A 14942-nucleotide genomic window follows, 5' to 3' on the forward strand; every position below is an offset into this window, starting at 1 on the left:
ATCTGAATGTCAAATTCTATATAAAAATAAAAGCTACAAAAAGTGAAATTCAGACATTTTCTTACAATTTAACATACTCTGGCTTATGACTGGAGACGGCAAATGAAATGAACCGGTTCGTCAGCTTCTTACTGCTTATTCAAGTTTGTCGAATTTAAGTGGAAATAGAATATGTTCAAATTTTTTTCGAACTCAAATTATTTTGCTAATAGTTTATGAATTTTAATATTTTATTAATATAATATAATTTTATATTAAATAAATACTTGTTTTTGAGTATATGTCAAATAGTTCGAAAACATATTCACATCTTTCCGACCAAACTCGAGTTTAATTGAATCGGATTCGAACTAAAAATTTTAAAATTTGCGTGTTTTGAATCGAGCTCGAATAAAACTAAGAATCCAAATTCGAATCTTAAATTTTTTTCGTTTATATCCCAAATATGAATTAAATGTGTACATAATAGTTACCTTATGTTTGGAAACAAAGATTTATGGGAATTTGGATATGTAAATCCTGTTTTAACCATTTGGTTAGTTGGATTTTAAAAATGAAATTGGATTTTAAGATATTTGACTGGATTTCATTGTGTATAAACAAATCAGATTTGATGAGATTTAGATGAAATGAATTCTAAATAGAATTTTTTAAATTCAAACCAACATAAGATTGAATTCTAAATCTATAGATTTCCAAATTCAATTCCAAATCCAATTCTATTTCCGAATCCAAATCTATGGATTTCCAAATTCAATTCCAGGATTTTGACATTCAATTCCAAATCCAATTCTATTTCCGAATCCAAATCCAAAATTTTAATCATCCAAACACACTTAAAAAATTTTAGACTCAGTTATGTAATCTGTAATTCCATTCGTTCATCAAAATTTGTTCACGTTCAAGCGGTATCTAAAACAGAGATATAGGAATCAAGCTTTTGATAGAAAGGAATTAAGGATGTAATCTATAATCCATGGAAGATACAGAATGATTATCAACATAGTTGAGTAGATGTTAAATCCTCCACATAAGCGCATGAACTCCGTAACTTGCTTCGCACAACAAAATTCCAAGTAAAATCCACCAATGGAACAATATCTGTCTTTACTCGCATAAGCTCTTCCAATGACCTGAAAATTGAATAAAAAATTATTTGAATAAGGAGCAATGGAGACAATAAAGCGAATCTACCAGACCAATATAACAAACTTCTACCGAGAGACGACGTATTACGTGAGATAAATTGAAATAAGTTGATTTTGCAGCAAATAGAACAACAGCATGGACAGAATAACACTAGCCTGAGCCAAGAGTCAAGACCCTCAGTAGTCTAGTGGCACCTTGACTCTCATTAGGGGAGCATGACTCAGGTTTGAGACCCATCAGAACTACCTACTCCCTTCGTGACAACTATATAAAAAATAGAGTAACATAAAAAATAGAGTAAACACATGGCTTAGCACCTAAAGATTACAACTAAGTCACGGCCTCAAGCAGACTATCTCAAAGATATACAGCAGCAGATATTAAAAAATTCCCTAGCCTAAGTCTGATAAATGATCGTAAAAACAATCTGATTGCCCAACATACCATCAATAGAATATATAGAATCTGATTGCCCAACATACCATCAATAGAATATATAGAAATAAGCAGTCACTATAAATTATTCATTACAATGAAATATGTATTGAGAGATTCGACTGAAACTAAGAGCCCTATGTCCAAAGCAAGATTCCAGGAGCTATGAAACATTGCACACGCATAAATGAATAATATTCGGATATGCACTGAGAATATAAATAATATTCTTTTCCATCAAAGAACTCTGCATGATAACAAATACAAAAACATATACCAACGGCAAGGCCACCCTTGAACTCACAAAATTCCACTAAAAATAGATGATATTTGAAGGAGCATCAACCCGAGACTCCGAGATGAAAAAATGCCCCTAAAGTTTCTATGTAAACAAATATTTTGTGGTCTATAAAACTATATGCATTTAACTTAAGAAAAGCAAGAATCATGACCATCCAAGAAACCTAGGCGATACTGCAGTCATAGAAATTCTTATTAACATGAGCGACCTAAGCGAAACATACATTGTGGCGTAAACTAATTTATCTGGGGCCTTGAGCTCGCTGAGCATCATAGGGAACCCAAGCACCAGGTCCAGTTCCATATTGGGGATAAGCTTCCGTGCCGGTGGGTGCCTGAAACAGGACAGAGAGAAGTTTTTAGTATTTGAGTGAGCATAAAAACAATGGAGCCCCCAAAAAAGTTTGCAAGGCTTTTTGGTGCACATCATCTATCACAAAGCTGGAAACAATTCAAGATTCCAGACTCTTCTTAGCATTGGAAATAAGGGAGAAAGTGAATGGAGCAGGCCACATAATAAGTAAAGAACTTACCTGATGCATTGAATTTGCGGGCATCATGCTATAGCTGCCAGAATAAGGATTTCCTGGATATCCCAATTCCGGATTACCATAATTCGTATGATAACTCACTCCTGCAGAATACAGTTCATAGCACAAAACAACCTTTAGCCATCTTTTTGAATGAAAAATCATTTGAAAAGGTAAATACCAATATATCAACCAAAAGCAAACCCAGCACATTTGTGGACACTTCAAACATAATGGCAAAACTGGTCTTAGGTATTGACAAACCCCGCACAATTAGACTTAGACTCAGACTCTAAGCAATAAGCATACTCCATCCTTCAAGCAGATCTCCAAATGCTAAAAACAACTACTTAACATGTACAGAAATCAAGTACAAGATTTTGAGGCTTGTGAATAAAATATATTAGAATGCCTTTAAACATCACTCACAGAATAATTATCAAACCTTTATGTAGCAGAATTCGTGAGAACCCTGAAATATCAGTAGAGAACACTCCTTAATCATTGCATCATCATTTGAAGTCAAAAGATTCATGAGATGGTAAATCTTTCTGAAGATCACGGACCGCAGACAGAAAAAACTAAATAATATAAAAAAAAATTAATAAGTTGTTTAATCCTGACTTATTTAACTCAAATTGCACATTAACTTTGAGCCCGTGAGACTAAACTTATCTTAAGCATCTTCAAAATTATAGATTTTATACGCTATCTAATTTAAAAGATTTTACATTTTATTTATAATTAAACTTTGGAACATTTGAATAAATAAGTTGTCAGAGATCATAGGATTGTAAGATGACTTTAAACATGTAGTGATTGATAAAATAAGACCATTTCATATAACATTATAGTTTATTTTACATAAAGTTTAAAAGATTTTAAAATAGGTAGGTATGACTTACTTTCTTTAAAAGTAATTTATAAGCTCTCAGCAGCTTATTTCCAAATTTTATACGATCTTTCTTAAAAAAATTAGAGACAGTTAAAGATATCCTATAGTTCCTAACCATCTAAAACATGTTAAAAAGAGCTACTAAACTATAAAAAAAGCCTCTTATTCTTATCAAAGACTTTGCTTCAAACAGTGAACCAAAAATTGCAACTGAACAAGCCAATATAACTGCCAACAAAAATGAGAAATACAAATGTGAAAGAATGTAATTTCTTCGTTGTTATGAAACAAGATTCAAACCACAATTAATTGCATGATCATAGGCAACTAAGGAGATCCTAATATGGAATGAGTTAACCTTCCCTTCGATTTTCATAGCACCCCTGCCATATCCCCCATCCCCACCACCCCGCCGCACAATTTTTTGTTTCATAATAAAGGGCAAAGTGCGATACACACACAAATATAAAGAAATATTCACTGATAGAGCTCTCAAGCAGAAAAAAAAAATCTTTAAGAAAACCAATACCTGGATTCCCAGCAGCAGCAGCAGCAGCAGCAGCATGAGCTCTTTTTTCTGCATTAGCCAACTCAGCTCGAAGTTTTTCCATCTCTCTTGCCATTGATATCAACTTATTCTCCATCACCTTGCCATGCTCAAAGCTTTCTGCAAATGCTTTCTTCTCATGCTCAATTGCAGCCCTGGGGACCACAACTTTACTAGCACGCACACATAATATATAAGTACAAATATGGATACCATTTAAGTGAACTGTACCTAGTTTGCTCCATTTCACGCCTCAAGCCTTCAATTTCGGCCTTGATGGCTGGAATCTTCTGCAAATCTGAGGTAACTCTAGACAAATCCTGAGTCATCATTTGGACCTGAGCGGCAAGATCTTGTCTAACAGCTGTTAACTCCTTTATATCCATATGCACTTGCATAAGCTCAGCCCTCATAGCGTTGACAGCATGAAGTTCATGTTCCATTTTAACAGATTTCTCATAGAATTCCCTCATCTGTAACTCATTCTCTGCATGCAACGACCGAGCAAAATTATCATCACGCTGTAGTTCATACTGGGCAACCTCTAATTCCTGCCTGAGCGCTACATGCGTTGCAGCAAACCTCTGGTTATCAACTAGCAGAGCCTGGATTTCATCATGTTGAGCTGCCAATCGCTCCTTTATGATGGCAGGATGGGTTGGGGGTTGTCTGGGGACCCCACCCAAACTATAATGAGATTCTCTCATTTCTTTGACTAGGGAAGGGTGTGGCCCTCCTCCAAGACCTCTGGCAAAAGGAGATTCTTGTAACGGAGGCTGAGGCGGCCCAACATGTGGACCTCCTTTAGCTGGAAGGGGAGGTCCTCTATTTCTTGCTGACATTCTTGATGTATGCTTCGGTTGAATAACTCAAATACCAAAGTGTCTACAAAAAACCAAGATAATCCACTGATTCCTAATCTCCAATGGCAAGTGGAACTCACAAGCATAGCCATAAATAAGCAACTTATTCCTATATGCTAGAGTAAATGGATGTTTCCTAAAATGTTTGCAATTTAACCAACGACAATCTATGTAACACGGACACTTAAAAAACATTAAAGTATCGGATACGGATGCGAACGGGTACGCTACGCTGATATGCATGTCAGATACGGCAAAAACCGTATCTTTGACTTTCTGTATGTTTGACCGGCCGGAGACGCATTGGACACGATAGGGATACGCTTTTCGATATGCTTTGGTGGAATTGCAAAAAATTAAAAGTTTTAGAGGTCAAATGGGAAAAATTTGAATTTGGAGGACTAATTTAAAAATAGCTGAAAATTAATTGGGCTTGTTAGCCATAAATAGAGATAATTAATTGGTCTTCTTCATCTCGACATCATTGCTCTCCTCTCATCATCTCGAAGCTGCCCTCATCTCTGTCCCCAATAGGAAGCTCGCCAGCCACCGCCACCCAAGGTCCACAAATACTCCAAATAAACTTCAATTTGATTTAGCCAGATCCAAATCACTCTCCTTCTCTACTCAATTCCAAATCACTCCTAATTTGCAATGGAAAATTTTAAAATGAGAGTGTACACGAGGATGTTGATGATGATTGCCCTTTGTGGAAATTTGTTACCAAGATTAATAAGGGGAATGGGGGAGCAAATGTTACTTGGTCATGTAACATCTATACTAGGTGTGCAAGAGATCGTGCTCGTGGGTGAAAGTCCACCTGTATAATATATTTGTATATTTTTTTAAAAATCTTGTATCCTAGCCATATCATTGTCTTTTATTTTCAAAATTTGTCATCTTATCGATGTACGGCCGTATCCATGCAGCATAGACTACAATGCAGTGAAAACTGATCGAGAATCAGAAACGATTGAGAATTAACCCAATTTGATTCATGCCACAAGAACTTAATATCTTTACCCGTAATTACTGTTCAGATCATGAAATTGGATTGAAACAAAAATCCAACACCTCAGAGTGCCTATCTAAATCCCAAATTAGCATAACAAGCATCTATACAGCTCGCGATGCATATTTAATTTACAAAATTAGAGAGAAATCATACGCAAAGAAATTCATATTTAATTTACAAAATTAGAGAGATAGCACACATATTTAGTTTACAAAATTAGAGAGAAAAATCTTTAATCGTCAACGAACAAGAGAGAATCGCTGCTACGGCATTCGAACCGATGAAAAGGTAACAAGCTTACACGTTCTGCAGTGCGGCCGAATACTTCGGAGGGAATTTCCCTTAATTGGAACAAATACAAAAGCCAAGAACCCTAATTTGAGAATCGAAATTATGCTTACCAGTTTCAGGAATTTTGAGGCGACGCCCAGTTGTTCTTCGCAACATAAATTACGCAAACAACTTTAGTCTATGACATATTACGGGAGACTTATTTGTAAATCTAACATAGTTGAATGTGTTCAATTTTTGTCAAATCAAAACTTTTTTCTCTTTATTAATTCAGACCGAAAATGTTTCTCTCTTTTTTTATCCACAATTGTTTTTTTTTTTTATAAAACTCGATATAATACATTAAAAAATTTATACAAAATATAAAATTGAAACAACAACGATAATATTTGTTTATGTGCTTATATATCATATATTAGTAATCCATCTAAAATAATTTATACTGAAATATCATATATTAATACTACATTTTTAATGTTTTGATTCAATTTTGTAAAAAACACATGTCATTCATTCCAAAATCTGTTATACATATTTAACTGTTCAAAAATCATATTACTGTCGAACCTAAAATATTTAATATTCAAATATCATATATTAACATCTTTGTACATAATTTTCATCCAAAAAGACCTAACATAAACATCAAATTTGTTACATATGTTTGGCTACTCACAAATCATATGTTATTGTCCGATCTAAAATATTTATTTTTAAAATATCATATATTTGTTTCAGATTATCAATTTTTTGTATCGGATTTCATCCGGAAAACATATACGATCCCAGGAAGTGTAGAAACATTTTTTTGTGTTAATCAGAAACTGCAAAAAAATAAAATAAAAAAAATCTCTCTAATAGAAATTGAACACACATTTAACTATCGAGACGTTGATTCATTAATCATTTACTAACAATTGGGATTATCTATGTTTTGTCTATTAATTTTCAAGTAGAAATTTATAATAATTTAATTTGTTTTTAAAATAATTTTCAACCAGATTCATAATATATTATATTCATATCTAATATTTAAAATTGATAAATATTAATTTCGAACACAAATATATTATAACTTTTGTTGTGCTTTATGTGCTAGTTTTAAAGAGTATCTTTATTATGAGACGTTCTCACGAATCTTTATCTGTGAGACGTGTCAACCCTCTCTATATTCACAATAAAAATTAATACTCTTAGCATAAAAAGTAATAATTTTTCATGGATAACTCAAATAAGAGATCCGTCTTATAAAATATGACCTGCGAGACCGTCTCACACAAATTTTTTCCTCTTTTTAAATCTTTTAAAATCACATATCTCGTTCCTTATATATATATATATATATATATATATATATATATATATATATATATATATTATATGTATCATTTGATTATACCATATTGTTAATAATTTCTAACATTAATGTAATATATAATAATTATACAAATGCATTCGAGAACAAAAATTAAATAAAATTGAACACAAAACTTAGATAAAAAAAATATATCATACCAATATAATTATAATTTACTTTAAAATTTATTTCATGCACATGGACCAATCCAATAGTGGCCCAAGAAAAACTTGTGAACATTAAACCCAATAACGTGTGTTGGGTCTACTCCGAATTTTTTATACAACTTTTAGTTCACTTTTATAAATATTATATTCGTATTAGAAATAAATGTAGAATTTTATATTTCTCGATTGTAATGCATCCGAGTTTTTCCTTTTAACGTAAACCAAATTAGATAAATCATCATCGGAGTTAATAAACAAAGTTATATATATATATATATATATATTATTAACTAAGTTGCCTTCACTCAAACACATCTTATTTTGTTTAAAATATTTTTATTCTCTTAACGAGTGGCGTGGAGTTTGATAAATCATTAACTTGTGTTTGCAATTAAATATATATTATATGAGTAGATCTTTTGTGAGACGGTCTCACGAATCTTTATCTGTGAGACGGGTCAAATCTGCCGATATTCACAATAAAAAAGTAATTCTCTTAACATTAAAAGTAATTTTTTTCATGGATGACCCAAATTAGAGATCTGTCTCACAAAATACGACTTGTGAGACCGTCTCACACAAGTTTTGCCTTTATTTGCGTAATGTGTGGTATCGTGTATGAGAAAATTATTCCCAATATATTGTGTTGTTTTTAAAAATAGTCAGTTTCTTGGTACAGGATACGATTTAAAATATATAGAGAAAGTACAAAATTTCGAGGTGTTGACATTTAAAATATATAGTGAGTACAGAATTTCGAGGTGTTGACATTGTTGATACACAACATCCAAAGCAATTAATTCCTCGCATTTTTGTTTATATCAAAATTAAATTATATATCCACTTTCATTACATTAAATAAATAAATTCACATACATATTAACTTAATATTAATTTAGATAGTTCAATTTAAAATATTAAATAATTTCATATTTTAAAATTATAGCCAAAATATGATAATAATTCCGACTCCGTCACTGTCTATGATTGCTGACGGTTCACAAGATCACCTATGAGATAAATTATATTCCAAGGTTGAAACAATAAGAGATAATTAATAGCAAAAATCTACTTTATTTATGTAGAAACATGACAATAATATTAATGTTTGACTTTGAACCATCCTAGATGTCACGTATATTATTTTCATATCTCATTTAGCTAATCAATAATTAAGTGTACTCTTAATTTTTTTATTATCAATTTGAGATTTGCGAGGGTGAATAATATGAACCAAATATATTTTATTATATTGGGACAAGGAAAAAAATTATGTGAGACGATCTCACGGGTCGTATTTTATGAGACGAATCTCTTATTTGAGTCATCCATGAAAAAGTATTACTTTTTACGCTAAGAGTATTATTTTTATTGTGAATATCGGTAGGATTGACCCGTCTCACATATAAAAATCCGTGAGATCGTTTCATAAGAGATTTACTCGTGAGACAAAGTCAATAATACATGTGAGCCGTCAAAGAAACAAACTTGTTTATTCGTAATTTGCTCAAATCAAATAAAAAACATATTTTAAAATAATAAATAAATAAAAAGGAAACAAAGCACTTAAATTCAAATTTTAATATAAAAGATAAAATTTAACAACATAAACACCACACACGCGTATATATTTAACATAAAATTTCTCGTGGGATCGTTTCACGAGTTAATTTTATAAGACAAATCTTCAATCCAACGTAAATCATTAAAATATGCTATTTTTTATGTTACAAATATTAATTTTAATAATAATTATAGATCAGATCGACATGTCTCACACATGAAATCTCTGAGACTCAGGTAACTCGTAAAAATTAAGAATGTTGTCAGATGAGCAAGCGTGGTGCGTTTGTGTGGGTAGAGACATTTACCTTCTACTTCTTTTGCTATTTTACACGGAATTTTAGACAGACAACAGCCCGCTTTCATATTACCTGCCAGTCAAAGATGGTTTCGTCAATTCATAAAAATTTGACTTAAAAAAAAAATTCGAATTCTTAGTTATAATAATGCAATTTTTTTTTTTTTTTAATATGATGACAATGTAATAATTACTCCTTGTATACTACTTTCGTATCTTCCAAACAGTAGTAATCAAGGATAGATATAGTGAGATCATCTCTCAATTAATTAAAAATTTAAAAATTTTGCATGTAGTTTTAATTTATTATTCTTGGAAATTATTTATATTTGAAAAATTTCTGAACACTTTTCTTTATTTCTAGCTTTAAATTAAACATAGTTTCACAATAAATATTTATATCTAAAATAAAATTTATATATGTGACGAGTAACAAATTGAACATAATAATATTTATAAAAAATTGTTAAGAGACGGTCTCACCAGTAAATTTTGTGAGACATATTTTTTATTTAGGTCATCATAAATAAAATATTACTTTTTACACAAAAAATTTTGTGAGACGATCTCATGAGTTAATATTGTAAAACAAATATTCTATTTGGGTATTCCATGAAAAAATATTACTTTTTATACAAAAAAATATATTACTTATTATTGTAAATATATACATGGTCAATGATAAATACCCATGAGACCGTCTCACAAGAGACCTACTATAATTATTAGTTATTATTATAAATATATACATGATCGACTAATATCACAATGAAGATTCGTGATACCATCTCACAGAAAACCTACTATACTATTTATTATATTGCTCATATAAACAACTTATTGTCTTTTTCGAATAGTTATTTGTTGCGGGGAAATGAGTTGAATCGATAATTTTTCAAATACAATAATTTAACAATCAGGTTGATTTATTGAAAAACATTTTTAAATAATCAATCAACATATAAAATATACACGTTTGAGCTCAAGATATTCAGCAAAAAATTGTCTCATGTATCATAATGGTGAAGAATTGGCGTTGTAATTTAATGAATAAATTATATATTTTAATTTATAAATCTATATTTTATACCGATTGATGCGAGAATAAAGAAAACGATTTATTATATATCTTTATTTTATCTCACGATTAATTCAAACTCTACGGAAAATTAAAGTTGTATATCATCATCTTATTCTTATTTATCGATTTATTTTAATATTATATATCTTGATCATCTCATTAACGAACAAACCTATTCTATATATATATATATATATATATATATAAATCTACCCATAATATTAACTTTTGGTTACATTCATTTCCCTAACAAATTATACATATATATATTTAATATAATCGCTAAATTATCTGTATAAAAATTCGAAAATTAATGAATATCTAAACAAATTGTAAATATTTTTATAATTATCTCATATTTTTTAAATAACACATTATCCACAAAGTAATCTTACAAATTATAATAAAATAATTACAAATATTTTCAATACAAATTCTTTTTTAATTTAAATTACCTTTAACTCTGCATAGGGCACTAGTATAAATAATAATAATAATAATAATAATAATTGAAATGTGGGCAAAAAAATTTTGAACTCATTTTTTATTATACGAAAATGGAGGATGTGTTTGTGCAGTATAAATAGAAAAAGCACGCTGCATTCTCTGCATTCTCACCTCTTTTGTTTCATCACCTTCCTCTCACAGTTATTCGCCCTCTCGCCGAATTCATTCCTTTTCTTTTTCTTCGTGGGTTGATTATCCAATTATTCTCGATTTTTGTCTACATATTTGGAGCTGCATTGGTGGATCCTGATCTCATAATTGAGAAAAAAAGTGAGTTAATTCGAGGATCTCATTGTATATATGCTAGATCTGTTCGAATGTTTTGGATGTGTGATTAATGGATGGTTTAATGTCATTCCTGCGGTCCATCCAGATCTATACGTGCGCGTGTATAAGTGTGTGAATCTATGTTCCTGTTGCCGCTTGGTTTGTGTAAGCTCGACCCTACGTAGTGTTTGTAAGTCTGGGTTCGTGGAAGCTGAATGATCGATGGCAAAGTTTTGAATGCGTTCGTACCGTGTTAAATGGTTTTCGGCTGGTTAGATTATTTTCTGGACCAATGTCGATCCATAAAAAAGTTTCGAATTTGATGCATGATTTTTTCCCCCTGAAAATCTGTTTCACCCCTAATAATGTGGTTGGGCCTAAGACGAAATTCCTGGCTCGGCCTCGTACTCGAGTATTGCCTTTTTTTCCTAGATGATTTTCTTGCTCGGTGTACATGTTTAATCATCAAGTTTTTTGTTTAATCATTTGATTCTGGACCAAGGTATTAGTTTTATCCTGCAGTTACCTTCGGGTTTGGATTGTTAGGAACTATTACTACAAAATTTGAAGGGAGCGATATTGTTGAAGTAGTGAAGTACTGGTTCTCTCTTAAATTCTTACCGTCCGTATCTAGATGTATTGATTCGCTGGTTAAATCAACCATAAAAAAAGAATAGACTTTTGCTGTATTTCACTGTTTCTTTACTTGTGAAAATAAGCTGAAGTTTTAACTTATGAATTAATAATTCTTGTCCAGCAGTTTGTGATTTTAAACAGAGCATCTGCTTCCTAGCAGATATCAAGCTACAATGTCGACATTCACACCCAAGAATATCCTAATTACTGGGGCCGCTGGATTCATTGCCTCTCATGTTGCCAATAGGCTTATCCGGAACTACCCCGAGTACAAGATCGTTGTCCTTGACAAACTTGATTACTGTTCCAATCTCAAAAATCTTCTTCCCTCCAAATCATCTCCCAACTTCAAGTTTGTCAAAGGTGACATTGGGAGTGCCGACCTTGTCAACTACCTTCTCGTTGCCGAGAACATTGATACTATAATGCACTTTGCAGCCCAGACCCATGTTGATAATTCTTTTGGCAACAGTTTCGAGTTCACCAAAAACAACATTTATGGTACACATGTTCTATTGGAGGCATGCAAGGTTACTAAACAGATCAGGAGGTTTATCCATGTTAGCACAGATGAAGTGTATGGGGAGACTGATGAAGACGCCGTTGTTGGAAATCACGAGGCCTCACAACTCCTGCCTACAAACCCATACTCAGCAACAAAAGCTGGGGCTGAAATGCTTGTTATGGCTTACGGTAGATCCTACGGCTTGCCCGTGATTACCACTCGTGGGAACAATGTTTATGGTCCGAATCAGTTTCCTGAAAAGTTGATTCCCAAGTTTATACTTCTGGCCATGAAAGGTAAAACTCTCCCAATTCATGGTGATGGTTCAAACGTGCGAAGTTATCTCTACTGTGAGGATGTTGCCGAGGCATTTGAAGTCATTCTTCACAAGGGTGAAGTCGGCCATGTTTACAACATAGGAACTAAGAAGGAGAGAAGAGTCATTGATGTTGCCAGAGATGTATGCAACATCTTTAACATGGATCCGGACAAGAGTATTCAGTTTGTGGAAAATAGACCATTTAATGATCAGAGATACTTCCTTGATGACCAGAAGCTGAAGAATTTGGGTTGGTTTGAAAGGACCACTTGGGGGGATGGTTTAAAAAAGACCATGGAGTGGTACAAGAACAATCCTGATTGGTGGGGTGATGTGTCTGGTGCCCTCCTTCCTCATCCTAGAATGCTGATGACGACTGGTGGAATAGAAAGGCACTTCAGCGAAGCTGAAAATTACGAATCTGGAAAATCTGAGTTTGCTGGAAATTCTAACCAGGCGAAAATGTTGGTTCCAGATTCCAAAAGCAGCCCTTCACCACAAAAACCAGCCCTCAAATTTTTAATCTATGGCAGGACAGGGTGGATTGGTGGATTGCTTGGGAAATTGTGTGAAAAACAGGGTATTCCATACGAATATGGGAAGGGACGTCTGCAGGATCGCACCCAACTTTTGGCAGACATCCTTTCTGTGAAGCCAACACACGTTTTTAATGCTGCTGGTGTAACTGGGCGACCCAATGTTGATTGGTGTGAAACTCACAAGACCGAAACTATCCGTACCAATGTTGCTGGTACCCTGAACTTGGCGGATTTATGCAGAGAGCATGGTCTACTGATGATTAATTTTGCCACAGGGTGTATATTCGAATACAATGATTCACACCCTGAAGGTTCTGGCATTGGGTTTAAGGAGGAAGACACACCCAACTTCATTGGTTCCTTCTATTCAAAGACCAAGGCCATGGTACTTTTCTCCCTTCTCCCTTCGAAATTATCTTGATTGAATTATGATGTGCATGTATTTATTAGATAAAAAAAATTGACAAAAAGCAAGCAACATGCATCAGTATGGCTACTAATCTTTTCCTTGCGTATGCTAATCAGGTGGAGGAGCTCTTGAAAGAATACGACAATGTCTGCACACTCAGAGTTCGGATGCCGATATCTTCAGACCTGAATAACCCACGCAATTTCATCACCAAGATTTCCCGTTACAATAAGGTCGTTAACATTCCTAACAGTATGACAATATTGGATGAGCTTCTTCCGATTTCAATCGAGATGGCAAAACGAAATCTTAGAGGCATATGGAACTTCACAAATCCTGGCGTTGTTAGCCACAATGAAATTTTGGAGATGTACAAGAAATACATTGATCCTGAATTTAAGTGGACCAACTTCACACTAGAAGAGCAAGCCAAGGTCATAGTTGCGCCTAGAAGTAACAACGAGATGGATGCCTCGAAGTTGAAAAAAGAGTTTCCTGAGTTGCTGTCGATTAAGGAGTCGCTGATCAAGATCGTTTTTGAGCCCAACAGGAAAACTCCAGCTGAGTGAGTTGATCTGTCAACATGGTCTGATTTCCGCAATTTTGTTTCGTTGAAGGGCTGATTATTTATGTGTTACTGAAGTTTTCAGCTTCAGCTTATTTCTTGGGTCTTTTTTAAACTTCTTAGAATCTGTAATGGTGAGGGAATCTGCCTCATGTGTTAAATTTACTTTCACCAGACGTTAGTTTACAAGGACGCATACCATTTTGTTACTTTCTGTTTCAATGGTATATTGAATTAACTTAAATTTTAATTTAAGGAGATGTATTATTCATCTACATGTATAAATAGGAGTTGAATAATTGAACATCAGTAAGAACTGATTGCGCATAGCTTGTCTTCTACCAGTCCGCTGGCTTGTAACTTTTGAGTATTGCAAAATTAATAAGAATGTTCTTCCATTTATATATCGCGATTTTCGTCAATTTCACAGGTGATGATTTAAATTATTTACTATCTTTTGGGGGCAATTAATCACTTGCTAAATCCTCCCCAAGGACATTCCTAATTCTCGAGGATACATTAAATTTTTAATCCTCATATACGCAAGTAACGCAACGTATTTTTTGATACAAGCAACTGTAGAATGTAAGTCCCAAATTGATCAGGTGTTCTCCACAAATTTCTTCAATGGTTAGAGCGAGTTATACTAGAAGAGTACAAGGCAGGACCTCACTACTTGCATGGGGTAGGAACGACAGAGGTCT

At 33.0% G+C, this 14942-nt stretch overlaps 2 protein-coding genes across 8 annotated transcripts; one reads left to right on the top strand and one right to left on the bottom strand.

Annotated features, from left to right (window-relative positions):
- Positions 1-856: 856 nt before the first annotated feature.
- LOC142536712 (protein FLX-like 1) lies at positions 857-6282 on the bottom strand. 5 transcript variants are annotated; one of them, XR_012818439.1, is made up of 7 exons: positions 6136-6282; positions 4088-4741; positions 3839-4011; positions 2418-2518; positions 2109-2219; positions 1305-1413; positions 857-1133 (listed from the first exon to the last, which is right to left on the bottom strand). XR_012818439.1 is itself a non-coding variant. In XM_075641991.1 (6 exons), exons 2-5 carry the CDS (start codon positions 4696-4698, stop codon positions 2127-2129), a joined length of 978 nt encoding a protein of 325 aa, XP_075498106.1. In that variant the 5' UTR covers positions 4699-4741; positions 6136-6282; the 3' UTR covers positions 857-1133; positions 2109-2126. The 5 variants fall into 5 exon arrangements, 4 of the variants coding, with proteins under 4 accessions (XP_075498106.1, XP_075498108.1, XP_075498109.1 ...); XM_075641991.1 differs by lacking the exon at positions 1305-1413; XM_075641993.1 differs by lacking the exon at positions 1305-1413 and having other exon boundaries at positions 6036-6266.
- A 4797-nt stretch (positions 6283-11079) lies between these two features.
- Positions 11080-14493, top strand: LOC142536715 (trifunctional UDP-glucose 4,6-dehydratase/UDP-4-keto-6-deoxy-D-glucose 3,5-epimerase/UDP-4-keto-L-rhamnose-reductase RHM1-like). 3 transcript variants are annotated; one of them, XM_075641998.1, is made up of 3 exons: positions 11080-11268; positions 12023-13649; positions 13790-14493. In XM_075641998.1, exons 2-3 carry the CDS (start codon positions 12075-12077, stop codon positions 14240-14242), a joined length of 2028 nt encoding a protein of 675 aa, XP_075498113.1. In that variant the 5' UTR covers positions 11080-11268; positions 12023-12074; the 3' UTR covers positions 14243-14493. The 3 variants fall into 3 exon arrangements, with proteins under 3 accessions (XP_075498113.1, XP_075498112.1, XP_075498114.1); XM_075641997.1 differs by having other exon boundaries at positions 12026-13649; XM_075641999.1 differs by having other exon boundaries at positions 12062-13649.
- The last annotated feature ends 449 nt before the right edge of the window (positions 14494-14942 follow it).

This window comes from Primulina tabacum, chromosome 2 (genome assembly GCF_025594145.1).
Source record: "Primulina tabacum isolate GXHZ01 chromosome 2, ASM2559414v2, whole genome shotgun sequence".
Lineage (NCBI taxonomy): Eukaryota > Viridiplantae > Streptophyta > Magnoliopsida > Lamiales > Gesneriaceae > Primulina > Primulina tabacum.